Source organism: Dermacentor silvarum, chromosome 4, assembly GCF_013339745.2.
Source record: "Dermacentor silvarum isolate Dsil-2018 chromosome 4, BIME_Dsil_1.4, whole genome shotgun sequence".
NCBI classification, from domain to species: Eukaryota; Metazoa; Arthropoda; class Arachnida; order Ixodida; family Ixodidae; genus Dermacentor; species Dermacentor silvarum.
Window position 1 is genome coordinate 181617516 of NC_051157.2, and position 22266 is coordinate 181639781.

At 46.4% G+C, this 22266-nt stretch overlaps 1 protein-coding gene across 1 annotated transcript in view; it reads right to left on the reverse strand.

Annotated features, from left to right (window-relative positions):
* Positions 1-22266, reverse strand: part of LOC119449087 (uncharacterized) — a 62000-nt gene that overhangs the window by 12949 nt on the left and 26785 nt on the right. Inside the window, exon 5 of the mRNA XM_037712277.2 lies at positions 10600-10853. Coding sequence (XP_037568205.2) covers positions 10600-10853 — 254 coding nt within the window. The remainder of the gene's footprint in view (positions 1-10599; positions 10854-22266) is intronic.

The following is a 22266-nucleotide window of genomic DNA, read 5'->3' on the forward strand; positions in this document are numbered from 1 at the left end:
TTATTCAAGAAGTTTTTATTCGTTACTATAGGTCGGAAAAATATGAGTCGGTTCATTCGGATCGACACTAACCCGTCTCGGTCCGAATGAGCCCGGCGGAGTAAAATTTTGATGAACCTGACTCTGAATCTATCTGGCTGAGCAGAATCATGCTGTCGGGGCCTGAGCGAGCCCTAAGCAGAAAATATAACCAGCGAGTGAATCTGAGTGAGTTCCATTTATTTTGTCGACATATTAATGCTACATGCAAGACCGAGGACAATGCACACTGCGCTGTTTTCTGGACTTGCACGAAAACGAAACCAAGTTGGAGCACGTTGAAACAGAACCTAGCGTACTTATTTCAGTTCGGCACCCTTTAATTGAAACAAGTCTGCGGGAAAGCAAGAAGCTAACGTTTCCAGTGACAAACAACAATACCATGGTGAGTCGCATTTGGTGATGTGTTGGTAGGGTCGTGCGCGCGTGCGTGTGTTTACGGGGACGGTTGGCATTCGTGTCGGCAGTATGGGCGTTCATTCGTATTTTTACTTGCCTTTCTTTACTCGCTTTTCCAAGAAGAATGCATCGCCGCAAAGGATACGCAAGTGAAACTGCGTGAGTTCTGCTAGCACCAGTGTGAAGATGAATAGGTTGTAGTTCACCTAAACTTTCAAATGGTGTAGGCGGTGGAGAGATCAACGTGCATTGTTTTGCTCAAGCAAATGCGTCCTTGTAGCGCACAGCATGTCTAACTTGTTATATATGACTTGGAACTGTTCTTGTTGGAAAGAATTTATGTAGACCCTCATTGGTACTCCGGCTGGATTGTATCTCAGCCTCCGCCATCGCCAGAGCAGGTAAACTCAGTTGGTCCACGGACAGTGGGAATAAATCGGAGGTGGGAGAATTTGATTTTTACGGTTCATCCATCTCCCTAATTTCCTCATCATTTCTTAAGTATCACTTAGAAGAGCGTTACACGACGGCGACGATGTCACGTCGACCAAATGGGAGGCTGCCCTAAGCAGCCCCGATCTTGAAGCACAGTTATGGGCTGTCCATCGGGCCCGCGACGCAGCAGAGAGGCTCGGCCTTTCTGCGCCGACGTGGGAGCGGCCCGCTACGTGCTGACGCGCGTTCCGAGGGACAATAATAAAGTTTTACCATACCATACCATACCATACTTAGAAGAGCAGGGACGTTATCGCGTTTTCAAAATACACAACATATTTTCCCGACGTGTAGTTCGGTTCCTCGTCTTGTTTCAAAGCAGATAAACATGTCTATCATAAGCAAATGTTATATATAAAAGCTGCAATGAGGCATTGTTTAGACCATTTTTCCATTTTATATGTTTTCGTTATATATTATTTTTTCCATGATTTTCTATTCCTTTAAAAGCTTTTCGAACACCTCGTTTCTTACAGGAAGACTGGATTGAATGACCTGCAGGTGATTTTTTGGTGTTCATGAATGTCCTTCATACCGGCTGCTCATTAATTCATCATACCGGCTGCTCATTAATTAAATTATGGGGTTTTACGTGCCAAAACCAGTTCTGATTATGAGGCACGCCGTAGTGGGGGACTCCGGAAATTTGGACTACCTGGGGTTCTTTAACGTGCACCTAAATCTAAGTTCACGGGTGTTTTCGCATTTCGCCCCCATCGAAATGCGGCCGCCGTGGCCGGGATTCGATCCCGCGGCCTCGTGCTCCGCAGCCCAACACCATAGCCACTGAGCAACCGCGGCGGGTACCGGCTGCTCATATGGGGGCACTTCCGGCGTACTGCAATTTCTAGGTTGTTGGCTGGTGATGGGGCTGGCGACAGAGCGGTTTGTTCATCTTCGGACTGTTCAACAATGCCGCTGCGCAAACGGGTGACGAAAAAAAACAACAACAACGAAGAAGCCACCGGGAAAAGCGCTGACTCGCAACTAAGTCTTATTCACAGAAAACAATGTAATGTACGATATACTATACGTAAAATCAAATCGAATCTCTGTCAGAAACCTTTCCTCTAGCGAGTTGTCTAGGTATACCAATTCTTTCTGTGATAGTGTAATCGAAGGCTAACTAATGGAGTAAGTCAGCACCATTGTGTTCGATGTGAACGGCTTGAACAACTAATTCCGCGTGCAGGTACTTAAGTTTAAACACAATATGAGTCTCGGCAAACAAAAGCGAGCACTTGCAAAAATGGCAATGCAAGGACACATGCAGGAGATGATTTTTGTTATGTCACGAAGCATGCTCCCTTACTAAGTCTTGCTTGCTGAGCGACGTTTTACAGTACGTGTCGGTTTGGCGATGCGTATAGTCTGCTTCATATTTTTCCGTCGGCACGCCTCCAGTTTCATTGGTTTATCTAGATTCACTCTGGGCACCTATCATCCGTTAGGCGTTGCCATATCAGCGGTCGACAAACTGGGGCTCACGTGATCATACGGTCGGTGCATGGTCGTGCCTTCTTTCATTCGTTTGTAGTTCCACCGAGTGCATTACAGGCACAAGCAAGTTATAAAATAAAGGCATTTAGTACTATTAGGCATATTAACGCGGGCTATAAGCATTTTAAAGCTTAGAATATGTACACTGAATGTGTACTAGACTAATTTGTAGTTTAATACGTTTCGTTTTATACCGCGAGAGGACGCTCGCCCTCCTCTTTTTTCCTCTGGATTGGATTGGCGCGGCTCGCTATGTCCTTGCGCTCCTATTTCCGAGAACAGATTGGTGTGCGCTTGGTTTTCACACTGGGCTTTCAACAGATCTCTCGTTGCTTGCGCTAAAGTAAGAGTGCGACACGAAGTCAGTGTTGGCTAGTGCAGAAGTGGTTTGCCATGCGCTTACCGTGTAAGCACTCAGGAATGCCGAAAAACAGTCATACAAGTAAAGGGCCAGAAAACTACGCTTTATTTTGTTTACCTTGTGATGCACCTTGATACTGGCCAGCACCGAGCGATGGCTTCTAACAACCGCAGGAAAGAGTCTTCATACTGCGTAGCCCTGCGCGTTCCATGGCTTCTAAAAAACGCAAGAAAGGGTCTTTGGAGCGCACGTGGCTGTTTAAAGACTGCCACCACATTCATGTCAGGTTGGACTCCAGCAGCGGTGCAGTTATCCTGTACCCACCGCTGACGAGGTGGCGCTTAACTTTTTGACGATAAGTTTTTTTTCTTTTTTGCGTGTGAACGCCTGTGATGGGGTCCACAAAGTTCAGGCTGTGGTAGACTGTCTCGCAATGCAGATTGAGGCATAACCCTGTTAGCATCCACTAAATTTGACATACAGTTGTATGCGGCTAATTCTTCACTATAAATAATGGTCCCCGGTTGAACATTGGTTGCAATAATGGCGCCTTTCTTCTGTCGACCTTGAAACGTTGCAGCACCCCTGTGGTCATGCATATCATACCGAATACCCATGGGCGACCATCATTAACACCACCGTAATTTTGGCGGCTCGGCGGAACGCTGTCGCCCGTCATTAGGCGGCCTCGATTGTACTTTTGCTCACCGCGAAGAAGGCACTCGTTAATTTGCGCTATCAACCTGGGGCCACCGAGTGGAGGTCGCGCCAGCATCCATGGTCCCTCGCGACCTTACGGAGGTATTTCCTCCACTCGGCGATGGCATGCTCCGATAGAGGAAACCAGTCGCCGCTCCTCTCCTACAACAGCCATATGTGTACGCTTTTTCGTGAGCCAAATCATTTGCCGCCTGGAGAGGTGGTCGTTCGGACGGCCGAGGCGGTCAGTGTTGGCGAAGTAACTTCCTTCGCCTCTCTGCCCGTGCAGTGCAGCGGTACCGTGTAACTGCGAAAACTGCTTTCGGCACCTGTTGCACCGGAAAGCAGCCCAGCGTCCATTCTGAGTATTCCTATATAATGCGACCACTTCGCCTTCTCAGGTTGGTTGGTCCAGGTGGAACACCAGGTGCTCGCAGGTGCCCAGTACTCCGGTGACGACGCCGGACCTGGCCTCGGGCGCAGTGGACGAACAGCGCGTAAAGCTGGAGAGAGCCGAAGCGATCAAACGAACATTTCCTCCGCAGCCTAGTCACTCCAGTCTGTGCTCGGAAAGCATAATTTGCCCACCACGCTGCCTCCGCAGACGAGGGCCTTCGCCTAACTCGTCACACAGCCAGCGCACTGACGTTTTGGAAAGGCAAAAAAAAAAAAATGACGCTGAAACTCTAGGTCAGTCATGTAGGTGAACGGGTCCAGACGGCAATATTGAAGCTTGCTGGCGCTGGATGTGATGACACGGGCTGCTGCTGCCGCCACCATGTTCGCGAGTTCAACTCGAGGGGGTTTCGAGTTGGGCACGATTTCGCATATAAATCAAAACCATAGGTCACACCCCGCGCGAGGCATGTAACTCTTCTGCACGATCCACCACGGTTGGGCCACGTCCAACTTATTTTAGATGCGAAGCAGCTTATGGCGGGGGCTTTGTCCGTCCCTCCTGCGTCCCGCGGCGTCCCACACGTCCACAGCGCATGCGCGTCCCCTCCCCCTCTCTCTCCTCTCCTACGCTCCCCCCTTTCTCTCCTCTAGGAATCCGGAGCTGCGCGCACGACAGGTGGTGCGAGAGCTGCATACTCCGCTGGGGGCGCCAAAGTAGTTCCGCGGTATGAAAATGACGGAGCGCGCGCACCTCATTCTCTCTCCTCTGCAGCGCCGCGATGAGCGCTCGGGTCGCTGCCGCGAAACCATCTCCCGCTCAAGCTAACCATCTCCCCGCTGCTTCGCATCCTCACATGGTTCCCTTTAGCGGGAGATGGAATAATTTTTCTTTCGACAACAGCGACGCGGTGCTGAGTTGAGAGGTAACAACAATCCTGGCCGTCGAGATAAAACACGCACAGCGCACTGTCATTGTGATGGACGGAGCACCACTATCAAAAACAAAGCGTCGATTTTTGCTGGCTTAAGCATGCATCTTCTTGGGCTGTGATGGCCTCACAACACGGCTCATTGTCTGCCATCGAGCGAAGTCCGGTAAAACTCATTCGAACGAGAAACTCGGCGCATCCTGCATAGCACCCCAGGGCCCGAATTCACAAAAACTTCTTACGCTAGGATATTTCGTAAGAAAGAATTTTAGCCAATCCGGATGCCCAACATATCATTATTGAAGGCGGCAAGCCAATGGCAAAGCGAACTCACGAAAGAGAAGCTGTGTGAATCTGGTTCCTGCTTGTTAAAAAGTCAAAACACGCAAAATGTCTCGAGCGGCCAGTCGCGCGGCAATTCTGCTTTTATTCGCGGGCCTCTTTCACGCTCGGACTAACGCTTTTATGTAACCCGTATTGAGCAAAAGATAGCTGTATCGCGTGTTTCTCATGCTGCTCTACAACTTTCTCACTGATATTTTTCATCTAATTTAATATTTGAGAAATTTATTAATTAATGCTAATTATGTAATTAGGCGGTATGCAAAAAACAATTTCAGTATCTCCAAGCGATGGCAAATAACATTACCTTGGTTTTGTCCTGCAACGCGAATTTGCATATTTTTATATCTTGGTGCATGGTACAGTTGGGACACACTGTATAACGCTTGCTACGAGTTCATTAGAAATGTCTATGTCAAAAAACAGTACGAAGGCATGCGCTCGATGGGAACTAGGCGCTGAGAATTCGTTGCCTTCCCGGCATGTTGAGGTGGAAGACCACCTTCCATCGCTTAGGACGCTAGTTCGTGCCAGGGTTTGTGCCTCTCCAATTCCTAACGCAATATTATTAGTTTAGGTAACAAAAATGCTAACTCGCAAATCCTCAGCCCTTCCCGGTTACCGCAACCTCCTTGGAATCAACGCAATTCCACGTGGCAACCTGAGCCTCGACGTTGACGCTTCGGCAAAGTGGGACAGATTGAGTTAGCGTCGCTCGGAAAACGAGCACCATGTCCTTGTAAGATGTTCTTTGAAGCGTTCGCAGCAAACTTCGTTTTGTTTTCGTTCGCATCTATCGAGTTACCATAGTTCATACCTGGGCTACTGGATGAATTTCGCAGACACACTTTTGTCAGGTGACTCTCGCCAGCCCTACGTAGATTTTGTTTCGAAGCCTGCGCACTTTTCTTCTCCGCGGCTCTGACGTCACCTCACTTTTACCGGCGGTGTAGTTTGCTCGGTCAGTGCCTCATTCGCCACGCCGAGCCGCGTTCCGGCAAGCCTCGCGCACGTGGCTTCAAGGTTCGGACGTGTCTGCGCGTAGCGTCCCGCGATATTGCGTCTTGTTTTTCATTTGGTATAAGTAACGTGACTCTGTTGTAAACGTAACAAAACACCGTCGTAATTTGAGAACCTACGTGTTCTCGATTGCTCAGATACTCACAGTAGGATAAACTGCAAACGCGCTATTCGTCATGATGACGTGGACAAAGAAACTTTGCTAGATTCGAAGGAAAGATTTCTTATGTAACTATTCAACAATCATCTGCGTATGGTGCTCCCATCTGATGCTCAGGCGATGCATAAATAAACGTTGTTTCAGTGCATTTGAATGGTCAGCAATAATAATAAGATAGAAAATACGATAGGGCAGGGAAATGTAGCGAAGGTATCGCTAACATACAATAAAGCTGATTTTCTGTGTTCCATATATCGCAGGTGCAGCTCCCGAACAGCAAGATTTCTAAATATTTGGCTAAATGGTTGCGGATAAAGCTCAGAACTTATCAAATCTCTAGTATAAACCGTCAAGCTAGCGCTAAGAGTGTTGGGCGCATTCGTAGCAGAAGCCTTGAGAACATATTCTACAAATTGGAGATCACAGGGAGAGGCCTTGGTCCTGCAGTGGACATAAATATAGACTTATGATGATGATGTAGCGGATTTGATTGAAATAATACATGAATGCCATGTTAAAGAAACTCCATCATAAGGACATCGCCTTGAAGGCAATATTCAAGAGCCTCCAAGAAGTATGGATTACATGCAATTGCAGTTTGTTAGAACAGTTTGTGGACTGGTTCGACAAGAGGGAAACTTGAAGCTGGGCGCTGGCCGTGTCCATTTATTAACAAAGTAGGTAGACGCGGCACTTTGATAACAACGTACTTCATGGTTTAAGTCAACAGGTTAATGTAGTCAGGAGCTAGGTTTTATCTTACCCAGAAAGGTTCAGGGATACGATCGAGAGGGGAGGCTTGGACGTCGTCCATGGCTGTATGAATAGGACGTGATTATTTTAGTACGGGTGATATTTGAATAAAGAACAAACTCCCCCTTCATAGCTCACTAAAATGTCCAGTTATGAAAGGGTGCTGACAAAGTGGCGTTATGTCTGATGCGCAGGGGCGGCGCCGGGATTTTTTTATTGGGGGGAGGGGGGGCACCCACGACAAGTGAGTTCCTGCGGGGGGGAGGGGGGGACAGGCAGCCGGGGAACTTATGCGTTGTGTTTTGACTATGTCTAACTCCCTTCCACATTCCTTTTATTTTATAAATGTTCAAATCGATCAATCGGAAGTCCGAGATAGATCTTGTTACATGGTACCTACGCTTCCTTCAATCGCTCAAGGCTCCAATAAACATACGCGGTGTTCTGCTTAGAGAAGTGCAACGTAGTAGATATGCAGGCTGCCCATGTTCAAAAGATATCAATCATTGCTCAGCACAACGCTTCTGTGCATTACAATTTGTCCCACTATTTCTGAACGTGTTTCTTATTTTCTTATATTTTTTTTAATTGAACTATTAGAACCTTGTAGGTATTCGGCGTGTTTTCTTTGCGTCATTTAAGAATGAAAGCACGTGAAAGAAAAGCGAACATTTATTTATGTATGTTCAACACAGTCGTCCGAGAGCACAACAGGGTTGCGATGCGGATACAAATTGCCCGATGTCAACAGCTTGAATGGGCTGAATGCGTTCTAAATACATCAGTCTGAATAAGCTATTCCAGCAACGCAGTACGATATAAATAAAAATTTTCACATTTACACAGCAGTGCTCTTGCTAAGAAAATGAAAATTTGTTTAGTACATCGTACAGCACATGAAAAACAGGATTAAGTAATGAAAAAAAAAGAGATACCCAGCAGCAACAAAATAACGTCAGTTAACTAGATCACAATATAGCTTCAAAAGAGTAATTTCACACCAGGAGAGAGAGCACCACTAAGCAATATGCATATCAATTCCAACTTTGGTAAAGACGCGCTAGATTACAAAAAAAAAGAAAAAAATTAGACACCCTTGTGGCGCCAGCTGGCGATTCTAAACACTGGAAATATGAAAATAGTAACAAGGAGATATACGGGAAATAACAAAACCAAATATAAGCGAGGAGAGAACTGCAAAAATAGAGGACGCAGTAGGCATGTCAGTCAGTGTCAATTTTGGCCTTACACTACAGCAGGTTTCACAAACGCAAACATTAGCACGGTTCAATACACTAGCTAGGGCACAGACGCCGCCTCGGACAGCATCCTATATGGAGTGTCTTTGAAAGCGATGATGGGACAAATGAAGTGCCCGAAGGTTTCGGCACAACCACATATGTTAGTGCCTCTGCTGTGGCAGTAAGACAAAAGATAGCCGGGATTTATTCGATGGTGAAGCGGGTGTTCTGACAACGGTATAGGTTTGGGTTCTACGCCCGTGCTTGCACAGATTTCCCGCGAAAGCGCCGCAGAGATACGATAGGGTATCATTATACCGGCATACTATAGTGCTGACGTATACGTCGATTACTGTGCGCAGCATCAAACATGTCGAGAACACGCTGAATATATATCTTATTGGCAAGAAATCGTTCCACCGCAGAACGTGCGCTTGCAAGATGATGACAATTCCGGTATGGTCACGGCGAAAACACCTAGCTTGTGCAGTTCGTGGAACGATAGTTGATGCACTTCAGCGATGTGACTGGGATCTGCCTGCAGTAGGCGAACGGAGTTCACATAAAAAGGTATTGAAACCATCTCCATATCTGAGCAGCATCCATATGATTTCGAACCGACGCTGTTGGCTGTGCTTGTGTTCTGCCGCTTATGCGCCGCATAAAGATGACACGTGTATCCCGCGTGGTATATATGCGCTGCCTTCGGTTACACAGCCCCCGCGGTTGTGCGACCTCAGCAGAGCGAAACTTGTTCTCTGCCGAAGAGGCCTCTGAGCGGAAGGCGCCTGAAAAAGAGCGTATTACATCCGAGGCACTAACTTGCCGGTTCATGCAAGCAGACCGAACAACGAAGACGAGTGGCCTATGTTTAAATTTATTTAAAACCGTTGGAACTATTTTTATCCTTTTGCGGCAGTTCGCGCTGCATTTCAAGAGCCTATTCTATCACAAGCTAGAGGGTAATTGCTTGTGATCAGCAATTTTCTATAATAAATTGTTATGCTTAAACAAAGCCGTACTTTGTAAGAAGCGCTGCTCTCATGCATCTGCCTCCAAGTTGTAAGACATCACAAGCGACAATTTGTCTCATACCGCCTACCTTGGGTCAGCTTTTCGGCGCTCTTGGGGGGGGGGGGGCAGACGAGAATTCTAGGTTGGGGGGGGGGGGCTGTTGCCCCTGCTGATGCGGCAAAGTCGATAGCGGACTACGCCATCGATGTGACAGAGGATGGTACTGCAGCGGCAAATTTCCCATCTCTGATGTACATTGCAACATCCCGCCCAGAAGCAAAGTTTAACGTTTTCATGCAGCACGTTATCAAGGCCAGCTCCTTCTCAGCCTGTCAAATTTAAGGACTTTCTGCGTCGTAACGAGCGCTGTATCCTCTCCCTATTTCTCTCGTACTGTGTTGCGCCGTTCAAAAAATGTGTTGTGTGACAAGATGTACCAACCCGCCCAAATGAACACTCGTGCTAAGATTTGGATGTTTACCCTAAAGGACACCAGTGTTTACAACATGGTAGGGGCAACTACGAACACCTTGCTGAAAGACCACGTCCAAATGCTGACGAACCAGCTAACGGCTAACGAGGGAGCAGCTGAGAAGAGAAAACTTAACATTTCAAGCTAAACCAAATGAGTTGGTTGCAACAACGGCTTTAAAATAAAAACAACTTTGTTAAAACTTTTGTTTTGCACACATTTTAGATTCCTTAAAAAACAATAACAGCGGCATATTAGCCATATAGTGGCCGAAACTCCAATAAGCACTTTTTGTACTACTACCTCTCGAGAACTCTCATTGCGATTTGTTTAGGAGGGAATAGTTAATGCCAACAAAATCTAGTCCTCGTGCGCAAATATAAACTGTCGAGTTGAAATTAGGCAAACGTGAATAATATCGCGGTTCAATGCGGAAAATCGTGCATGCAGTGCCTGATAGCAAGTGGAGGCTAGCAGATGTTTTTCCATGTGGCTCGGGCAACCTGACTGACGACACGGCTGCCATGTTGTGCGCATGCCTTAGGCCATTCTATAGGTGCCACGTCCCTGGCACTTGCGCGGTTCTTAGGCTTTGCGGGAAGTGAAGAGTGAGTTCGTCCCGGACCAGGACAAATGTTTCTTCAAAAGCGAGGCTTTTCTTTCGAGGAACCCGTATGGGTTTCTTTTGTAGAAACTTCTACGATTGGGTGGATGTCTCATTTTCCATTTAATGAACAGTGATATTGCGCGATCAGTGAAGACCCATGGTCACTTACCTTCTGACTGTCACGACGTGGGCAGCCCGCGGCAACAACACCTTCCCGCGGTTGAAATGCGTTCTGCCGAACGTGAATGACTCGCAGGTTAGCTCTTCGAGCGAGGCGCAGTCGTGGGCTGCTTGCAGGAGCCGCCGCGTATCTCTGGCCGAGAAGCCACCCATCACTGCCAGCCGTCGCAAGGACGTTGTCCTGCTTAGGGCCACCACCAAAGCTTCCACTACCCAGGTGCCGGCCGATTCCTCGTACTGCAACTAAACGATAATATCCTCAGTGCTCCCAGTCCGTATGGCAAGACATTGCGACATTTCTTTCGAACACTCGGAGCGCCTCAGTCAAGACAAGGCCTACGACATCTCGCACAAGGCAACAATGGACTCCGCAATAACATTGACATGCCCTAAGAATAAAAATTACGGTTGGGCAATGTGTTCGTCGTGTCTGCTTTTCATTTCATATAAGTCCGCTTCATCCCCCTGCAGTTTATTATTCGTTTAATGTTTTGCACGATGGGACGCTTAAAATGTCCCCAATTCATGGTTGCCATTTCAAAGCCCCTAAATAAGCGCTGACCTCCTGATATTCCAGTTTTGTTAGTCGTGCCATGCTAGCAAGCAGGACTGGCAAGCTGCTCCGATAGTTTAGAGCGACACTGTTAAGGAAGAGTTGCACAACTCTTTTCGTGCGGCGGTTCCATGGTCGGTAATCAGTGACAAAGAACAGCTAGCAACTCAGCCTGCTTTCCGTGCCCGAATTAGTTTTGAAACGTAATAATGACCAGCTATAATACAAAAGTTACCTTGCACTCACCGTGGTGGAGATGGAGTCGCATTGCTAAGCACGAGGTTGCGGGATAATATCCCCGGCCACGGTGATGGGGAAAATATGCAAAAACGCCTTTGTATTGTGCATTGGGTGCATGATAAAGAACACTAAATGGTGAAAATTATTTCCTGAGTCCCCCACTACAATGTGGGTATAATGAAATCGTGGTTTCGGCACGCAAAGCTCAATATATTTTCAAGTTGCTGTGCGTATGCTTTACTCGAATAAACAACTTCTTTGCGTGGTTAATGGCACTGTTTTTTGAGCGGCAGGTGGATTAACATAGCACGATAACCGTTGCAAAGTACGGAGAAGTCTAAGTCCTGTTTTTCTAGCTTGTAGCCAGGCACCGCGTATGATGGTCGGAAATACTTGTTCAATGACCCCGTTTTCAGTCATAACGCGATAGCGTTAAGGGCCCCGTGTCGCAGAAAATACGGTGTCGGCGTCCGTGGCGGAAAAAATCATCCCCAACCACTCCGACCGCGGAGGCCCCCCCGTGTGAAGCTAGGTGTTAGCAAAGGAGAAATTATCCCGAACCACGCCGACCGCGCAGGCCCTCCACGTGGTGCAGGGTTTTGGTGAATAAAAATTGAATTTCTCACAGTGAAATCCGTCAAAAAAATGGTAAACTACGACTTAACCACAACCTACAGACATGGTGGCGTCGGACTGTTATTTGAATGTACGAGAAAACATAATTCTGTTACGAGAAAACTCAAACACAAACCTCTTTTGCAGCATTTCTACCATGCCAACCCGGTGCGATCAGGTAATTTACTTGCGAAAGTGCTATCCCGATGGCGCTCGCATCCTCAGCAGGTCAAGTTGGGACTTCGCCTGTCTAATGCGTTTTGGACACGCGCGCGCGTCGGGCAATAGCAAAAATTAATAAAATAATAAAAAAGTGCTCGGGCCTTCACATTTTAATATAAGAGGACTTACATTGCCACTGGAGAAAGGTCTTCCCAGCAATAAATTTCTGTTAAGGAGTGAAGCCGACTTTAAGGGGATTGGTGTAAGCTTGGTCTTTGTAAGCTGGCTTTACCACGTTCTATGTTGTGGTGAAGCGCACTGAAACAAAATTGCGATGCGAACGGGGCCCGATAACGCTATCACGTTCCACCCTGAAAGGCGAAGCGTCCTTAAGCGTCCTCCAATTCTTTAGATGCGAAGCATCTTATGCTCGGGGCTATGTCACTCCCTCCCTCCCTCCATCCATCCAACCGCCATGTGTCCACACTAAAGCCCCTATATAAAAAAGTAGCGTCACGCTTTGAAGAATGCCGCCGCCTCCTCGCACACCCTGTCCGAGGCCGACGCCGCGTTGGTATTGGCCTAATGGCATCACGTGGACCGCCGAGCCGCCGGACGCTGGCTGCGTTTGTTTACGATCACGCTCCGTCGCCATTTTCGCTTGATAAGCGTCTACCGACTGGCGAGGAGCGCACGTTGGTACCGTTGCTCTTCCTTGTTGTTTAAGTTTGAGAATGCGTTAAACTAAGTTTTGTGGCAAGTGCGACGTCGCTTCAAGGCATTTTCCATAACCATGGCTTGCTGCGCCTTTGGATGCCAAAATACTTCTAGCAAAGGCAAGCGACTCTTCTCGATACCGCCCGGTAAGCGCGACGGGTTAAGAAGAAAGACGTGGATTCATCGAATTGGCAGGAAGAACTTCAGACAAACACCCTCCACACGACTATGCGAGGTAAGTTGCGAGTACGTGTACTTTGGTGTATTTGGACGTGTATTCGGCGCGCTTAATCGTTTTGTACGCCTACAGGCTTGCATTCGCGGGCACGCGAGCCTGCGTGCGAGAACGTCATTCCGAAACTTGATTCCGGAACTTTTTTTTTAAAGATTCTGCGCAGTCCTTTTGATAAAATTAAAGGGTCGAGTGTAAAAAGTCATCTTAGGAAAGCAACTCTTTATCGTTTGTGGTTACTTAATAGCCCTCTTTACAGCGAACATCTTTGTTTGCCTCTTTCGTTCGTGTTTGTCGTTGGCGGTAGCGCGGTTGATAAGCGATACAAAGGCACCGATGAAAAACGTGCGTACTCTACCAAAATCGAGTTACAGGGTGCGTTCGTCGCCAAATGACAGCATCAAAGGTCTTTGAGACGTACATACATGCTAATTCGCGTGAGCTTTAAAGTGTGTGAATTTTAAGAAGCGGCGGTGGAGCACTCGCAAAGAAAACGTGCGGTCACCCGCTCGCAACCGTTCCCAAAGCATGCACCTTAATGCAACTCTGTTCGCGACAAGTACGTCACTTCGTGAAAGGACGAGCTAACGTGACAAGTCACAAACCTGAAAAAATAATTTACTGAACGTAAGCTCACTATGCTCTAGTTTGAAACTGAGTGAAGCGCTGTTACCGCCTTCCCGCTTCGCGAGCGAATGCTAAAAAAGTGATTTCATTTTCTATGTACGCAGAGTCCCGACTGGATGACCGGCCGCGCAAAATTCTGTCGAGTATGAGGCACTAGAAACAGTAATAGGACCAGCGCCCACCCCGAGCCTTGGCGCGTGCTTATAAGATTGGCAAGCACGCATGTAGGCAGCTTTGTAGCTTGTAATGCCCCATCGAACCTTCAGAGCAGCGATTGTTTGTGTCCTCTATCAGCCTTTTTACGTCATCTGATACGCGTCGCGAATTCACATGGTATGGACGGTGCGGATTATTTAGATTACCGAGGGCTTGCTGGAGGCCAAGATGTTGACATTCGATCACAAACTTATTATTTACACCAATTCGCAACAAGATCTTGCGACACGCGCTTGACAAATGTTACGTACCTAATTGTAGCGCACGCGATACATTCGGAGTCGTCATGGTACGGCGTTGGCGCTCGTTTAGGTACTTAAAAGAAGTTTTCAAAACAGGAATAAACGAAAACCTGCCGTCACTGAATTTATATAACCCTCCTTACAGAAATTCTATGCTGTACACGAAGTTACTCGAAGCTAGAAAGCAAACGCAAACGCTCAAACGCACCGCCTTGCTAAGCGCGCATTCACTCTGCGAAAGGTCGTCTGCTACGCTCGAGCGGTGTAGGCGGCGCCACGGTCGAGGAGCGAGCGCGAAAGAGAGGAGAATCGAGGAGGAGGGAAGGTGGAGGAGGAGAGTGTCGCTACTTTTTTATATAGGGGCTTTAGTCCACACCCCTACTGCGCATTCGCATCCTCCTGACCCTCCTCTCCTTGTCTCCTCTCTCCTCTCGGCATTCCTCCTCTCCTCTCCGACGCTCCTCACATCTCCGGATTACGCAACGAATGGTAACAGCTGCGGCTGCGCGCGCGATGATGCGAAGCAGCTAAAGCCCCAACCAGACGTACGTGTTGGAACGCGTCCGCAGGCGCCGTGCGCCTGAGAGAGATTGTGGTTGTGAAGAGGAAGAGGCAGAAAATAGCGCCACTTCCTCCTCACAACCACAATCTCTCTCAGGCGCACGGCGCCTGCGGACGCGTTCCAACGCGTACGTCTGGTTGGGGCTTTAGGTTAGAGACGCAACGGTAGGCGCCCCAGAGGCACCGGCAACAGTCACCAACGCCGCGCGCGTTCGGTGCGAACGCGGGCAAAACGCCGACGGCGTCGACAACAGTTCTGCGCGTTGCTGGTGCTGCTGCATGTCCAAGTTTATACAGCTGATAAAACTAGCTTGAGTCGACCCCATGGCTGCTTCGCATACTACTCAGGGTTTCCCTACGGGAAGATGGTGTAATTTTTTCAAAAGAACTTCCCTGGATCATGTAGTGCAGAGACACCGTGACCTCGAATAGCACGCCAGATTAGGCGGTATGCCGATATCCCTGCTCTTACGCGGTGCACGATGTTATTGGGGCGGTGCGTTCCCGACACAACAGGCCGAATCCTTACACTGTCCCTCCCTCTGCACAGCTCGTGGCACTGGCCTACCATGAACTGCACCGATGGTACGGTGTACGGCCGTATAGCACCTTGCTTGCTTGTGCACCAGCGTTGACGTCAGGCTCCGTCCAATTTAGCCACGACCTTCTAGGTGCACCGGGGCCCCAAACCTGACTGGCTTCTCTGGTGTAACACCTTTATTTATAATCTGCAGTGGTACCTTTGAAATTTGCATTGCTTCAGTTTGGTTACCAATCGTCACATTCGGACGTCATATCAAACAAAGCTTCCCTAAACGAACCCTCCAAACCGCAGCTGCAGTGTTGTCCCCCTGGCACTGTAGAAGTGGGATTCACCATATCTGACTTGGAATGAACTACGGAGCGATAGCATAGGCTGCTTTATCAAGTGTAAAACTTATATTATCAGTCTTACTTTTATCAGTAAATCGTTGCCGCGCCACGGGTGTTACGTGCCAAACGCCTCAAAGCGCTGGCAGGCACAAATGAATACGGTAAGGGTGTTTGTGGGATTTCCGCTGTGCCAACCATCGGACATGTGGTTTCCTTTTTTTTTCGGCTTTGCGAGTGGAAGCGATGTTTCAAGCGCCGAATAGCGGTCAGCGGCAGTTCGCCAAAGCGGGGAAAGTAGGCTAAGCATGCTAATTGCATTGAAATTTGCTACAGTAAATCAAGCGCGAAAATGTGCTACAACAAGGGAAGCATCTTCGGCGATCAAATAACCTCGTGACGTCCTAGAAATGACAAAACAGCAAAAATGTGCACGGAGTTTAAAACCTGCATGACCTTGAGGAAACCACGGAACTTTCAAGAACACTTGCAAATGGATCCACGATATACGTAAGCTGATATAAAGCTACAAGGAAACAAAACTAATGAATGGGAGAAGTTGACAGGCTTAAGCAGCGGCACACGATCTACTCAGGTGACCAATTTTCAAGAGGGAATGACTTCGGCTGTCTACATTATGTTGCACGCTTGGTAGGTCAATGCATTTTCAAGTCTTCATAATGCAACCAGATTCTAATGGCTTCAGTTGGCACTGTGCCAGCCGCACATCAGGGGAGCACCTTGATGAAACGAAAAGGTGGTGGAATATTTCGAAGCAACCTACGACGAACAGCCAGCAGCAAAAAAAAAAAAAAATAGTGGGCGTTCCAGATGAAGTCAGTTTCCTGGTACCGAATTGTATCCTCGATGAGGCTCATTGAAGGAATATGAAGGTAGCACTCCACTGGGAGAAATTTGCAGCCATGGTGAGCACGTGTGGGAGAAATATCTAGTTACGCTTTGTGTCAGATGCTTTCCGGAGTTTCTCAGAGAATAGTAACGATTATACACCAATAAGCCGTCAAGCGTTGAAAAGAAATCTGTAAGTTGCTCGAACATATAATTTTCAAACATCTTGTTAACTTACTTGAATCAAATGCATTTTTCACACCAGCTCAGCATGGATTTAGAAAAACATTTTCATGTGAAACTCAGCTTGCAATCTTTCCGCATAAGTTACATCGTATTCTCGATCGTTCCTCATTGGCAGATTGCATTTTTTAGACTTCGCTAAAGCATTTGATAAGGTCTGTCATAAACTTTTACTTTATAAACTAAGTCAGCTGAACCTTGATACTAACATCCTGAAGTGGATGTAATCGCACTGAATTTGTAACTGCAAACGGCCATAACTCACCACTTCGAAGCGTAACTTCCGGTGTACCGCAAGGTTCAGTGCTCGGGCCTCTTTTGTTTCTCATTTATATTAACGACCTCCCTTCCTCTCTATCATCTAACATTCACTTATTTGCTGATGATTCTGTTATCTTTCGTCGAATAACTAATGCAGAAGATCCTAACCAGCTGCAGTCTGATCTAACTACTATAGCTAATTGGTGCAAAAATTGGTTAATGGAACTAAACGTTCGCAAATGTAAAGTGATGCGTGTATCCCGATTAACTAACCGCATGCATGCATATTATGTAAATAATGTTCCCTTGGAAATGATTAACTCTTACAAATACCTAGGTGTGCATATCTCTGCTATCTTATCTTGGAGTGTTCATACCGACTACGTAATTAGCAATGCTAACCGCATGCTGGGCTACCTGCGCCGTAACTTTTCAACTGCGCTTTCATCCCTAAAAATGCTTCTTTATACTACCCTTATACGTCCGATTGAGAATATGCATGTGCTGTTTGGGATCCTGCCACTGATAAACTAATTAATTCATTGCAACTCGTTGAAAATAATTCAGTTCGTTTCATCTTACGTAATTACAATAGAACTGCAAGTGTGTCTCCCATGAAAACTAACCTTTCGCTTAGTCTACTTTCTTCTCGTCGCAAAATCGCACGCCTATAGTTCTTTTTCACAAGCTATACCATCATTCAACACTCCGCAATGATTTCATTTTTCAGCCACAATACGTATCGCCTTGAATCGACCATCGTTATAAGGTTGGTCTCGAATCATGTCACACTAAAACTTTTTTGCAATCATTTTTCCTTCGGTCATCCACTGAATGGAACCACCTTCCTGCTAAAATCGCATCCATTCATGATAACCAAAGGTTCCGAGCGGCTTTAGCTAACATTGTATAATCGAAGCATTTTTCCTACTGTGTGTTTGTAACCTAAGTGCATTTTGCATTTACCATTTTACTATCGTACTTTGCTACCAATTTCTTAGGACGATTTAACCCTAGCTAAAACTGTATAATCAGAAGCCTTTGTACTTGAACGTTCTAACTGCTTTTATATTATTGTTTTTATGTTCATTTGCTGTAACCCTCTCTCCTCTTTAATGCCTTTGGCCCTGAGGGTAATAAATAAATAAATAAATAAATAAATAAATAAATAAATAAATAAATAAATAAATAAATAAATAAATAAATAAATAAATAAATAAATAAAGTGTGGTTTGTCTAATGAAATAGTTTTCACGTTCCTTTGCGAAAGATACTGCTCCGTGTTCATGCCACTTCTTAAAAAATTAAAATTAAATTATGGGGTTTTACGTGGCAAAACCAGTTCTGATTATGAGGCACGCCGTAGTGGGGGACTCCGGAAATTTTGACCACCTGGGGTTCTTTAACGTGCACCTAAATCTAAGTACACGGGTGCTTTCGCATTTCGCCCCCATCGAAATGCGGCCACCGTGGCCGGGATTCGATCCCGCGACCTCATGCTCAGCAGCCCAACACCATAGCCACTGAGCAACCACGGCGGGTCATGCCACTTTTTGAAACCGACTATCATGTCAATGTAACACGTTTGACCCAGATTTTCTTCTTGGCCCTGACGTCAATATAAAATCAACATTTGGATAATCATCTAATATAGGGTGAGCAGATTGCATGCTTCGTGTATAAATACTTCACAGCGGAATATATATTGTTTTTTTCCAACGAAGTGCATGACGAATGAAATACGTTTCTGAATTCAGTCACCTTTCAGCGCCGAATAGCTCGAACACGGAGTTATATAAAACTAGTGAAAGCGAATCACTGATCCTTGAAATGGAATATCAGATTATGGGACTTGACGTGCGAAAGTCGCACCCACACTATGAGAGACGCCGTAGCTGTGTCTCCGAATTAAATTGATACCAGGTTCGGCTCCTTAATTAAGAGGAAGCTTTAGCTCGGGCCCAACTCCAAATCGCCAATTCAAATACATGTAAACGCTTTACTGAGATAATGACTGGGCAGATTTTAATGACATTTGCTGGATTTGAGGGTGAAAGTTAAACTCTGGTGACTGTTAAAAGCGGAACTTTGATTTACGGCCCGAATTCTTTAAGTGGAATATTAAAAAATTGGTACATTTTAAACAAATAGAAGCGCAAACTTTACACATTTGTAGCTCTGCACTAAGAATAGATATCGCAGTTCTGTCAACTGCATCCATTAGAGCATCGAATGCGGACAGATTTGATTTGCCAATTTATATCTTACGTGAACTTGTTATATTGTTTAGAAGGCTTTTGCAAAAGGTCTACTGACAAATTAGTAGTCTATTTGAGAGCCATGTATAATATATCAATGTTGTCCGCTTCAGATGTACTATTGCGAATAATTTATAGAATCGTGATACGATTTTTCGTTGCTCAGTTACAGAGGTGGAAACTTAGTAGTTTCGTTTTCTGAAAATTTGGGATTTGCGTAAGCTAAATTATAGTCACTGCTTGTAGCAAAATGGTTATATATGTTGTCAATTTTTATTTAAAAAATGACAAATAAATAACCATTTTGCTTCAAACAGCCACTATAGATTTTAACCTTTTCTTTTAAACGCAACATAACTCATCAAATTTGGTGCAGTGGTTGCCGAGAAAACCGATTTCTCCTTTTCCATGTATTTAGATACGAGGCCCCGAGCTAAAGGTGCCCCTTAACGTGCCCCTGATTCACGCTAAGTACGGGCCCCTGAAGTACATGAACGTTTTTGCATTTCCTCATTCTGAATGCGGACTCCACGGCCGCGAATCCAACCAGCAACCTCGCGTTCAAGCACAACGTCGCAGCTACAAAGCTAGCGTGGCGGCTACGCCTGTGTGGTAAACTTGGATAATTTCTTTGCGGGGCGTTAATGTAGATTGTATACGAAGACTCTCATCGTTCACATGCTAAGTGATTTAATGGCGAGTCAAGAAAGAGCATGGATCATCCCTGTGAAGCCAATGAAGAGCGCAATACGACGGGAAAAAATAATATTTAGACGCAGTTTATACATTTCTTGGCTACTTTCTCATGGTTACAGGCCGAGGTTCGTGGGTACCTTTCAACAACGTCTGCTTGGAGCTCGAACCAGGTTGATCATCGGAGAGGGTCCGGCAGGGGAGACGAGGCGACGTAAAAACAAGTAACGGAAGTTTAATGCATGGTTGCGAGTGAGCGGTGTGCTCCAAAGAACAACGTACAACGAAAGTTCAGCGTGCGTGCCTGCACGCTATAGGGCAAATCAAAAAGTGTTCTTCACGTGGCTGCTGGCTGGCCTTCTTATACCTTCCATCATCCGGGCACTTTCTTCCTTCTTCTCCCCTACTGCAGGCTAGGGCAATCCACAGGTTAGCATTAATGGTACGAGACCGGAGCCGGGTGAACGTCCTTGCTGGGGGAGCAAGGTTTGCTTAAATGGTAGGAGACCGGGGCTGGATGAACGACCTCTACGGGGGAACTAAGGTTGAGGGCTGGACGACAGGTTTTGTCTCTGACCCTCGCGATTGGCACGTCTATTCATGTTGACGAGCGAGATCGTAAGGCACGCCGATCACCATGCGCCTGCACGCGGTCCAAGCAGGGTCGCTCAACGTGAATCGGAATTCACTATAGACGTGTTCCGGGCATCGCCGCTCCAAGGGAATCGTAACATCACAAAAGGACAATGTAGATAAACGAATCTTTCGTGTTGTGACGGCCGTTTTAACGCATTCATACTTACTGCGAAGCATTATTTATTCTCTATTTGAGTTGACCATGTGGCCTATCTGACCTCGTCGGGAGCCTCTTGTGAAAATAAACGTGCTTTGCAGTGTGGTTTGAAACAAGGTGTCCCAGCGCCACATCTGGAAGAGCTGTCCATTACTGAGTAGAGCGTCCGAATGACAACGATGCTATTACATGTAGTAAACAACTTATACATACAATGTCAGATATTCCGCAAAAGCTGGCAAACACGCTCCATTGTGGCAACTAACAAATGACTCGTGCCGGCTTCCAACCTGAAACGTATTGCCACGCATCCCATAGCTATTAGGGTGATGGTATTGACAAACTGGTCACACGCTAAGGCTTAAAAAGTTGTTAATTTCGGTTCAGTTAAATGTTAGCTACAGAAATACTAGATAGTTCTAGGTCCCTGCTCACCATAAAGTTCCGTAACCTTAACTGGCTTGATATATCCGGGGCATGCTGCATATGCATGTGCACGTTGTAATGATAGGCATGACCACATGTTGTGCTTGGAAGTGATCAGTCCCCTATATATTATTTTAAAGGTATCTTGGCGTAGCTTTTCATTCACCTTCGCTAATGCCTGATCATAACAACGTGTGCACCTCGTTAGCGTCGCATTGCAGAGTGTTGTTACAGCCGTGTGATTTTTAATTCGTTGGCCCGGAACATAACCAAGTTTGAACCTGATTCCGTCGTTGCAAGAACAAGCCCTGGGAGGGACTATTCTCCGCTTTCAGGCTCAAAAGTTCAGAAAAAGCACGTGGAATACCTGCATGAAATTCCATAACCCCGAATGAAAATCCGGTAGAGTCCCAGGAGGGTGCGGAAACCGGCGTTTAACATTCTTATGGAAAGTAAAACCCTTTCTTGGACGAGTTTACTTATTTCTAAGAGTGAAACACTAGGAACAACCACAAAAATTAGCGACGAGAGAAGCGCCAGCTCTGTGTGCTCGTTTTAACGCGGCTGTTTTTTCCTTTTTACTCATGAAAACCCATCGTAATGTATACGGCCATCGCCTCGGCGCAACGCGCCCTGACAGAGCTGTTCCGCTGGTGCCGATAGCGTTGAATGCGCGAGCACTTACAATTAACTCTTATGAAACTAGAAATAAGGGCTGTGCAGTTAAATACAAAGGCAGAGGGTCTGTGGTACACGTGTCCGAAGTTTCAACAAGCAGCCATGTTGAGTGGTTTGTTTGGCGCCAAATTCCAAACAATAATTTACTGCTCGAAGAAGAGTTCCAAGGGCTCAGACGGCAACAGCGAACTTTCTGACAGCGTCTCCAAAAGTTCGATCTTTCCCCCGCCATTTGTCCCCTAAGATCTTTTTCATACTTGAACGGACCTTCATCGCGATACATCGCCTACGATGAAATGTTTAAATATTTCGTCCAAGTGCAAAAATTTTGACGAACCGCACATTGCTTAAATTTCATAATTTCCTTTGTTGTGGCTATGCACCCCAAAATTTAGAATTCTCCAGCAAACTATCTCGAAT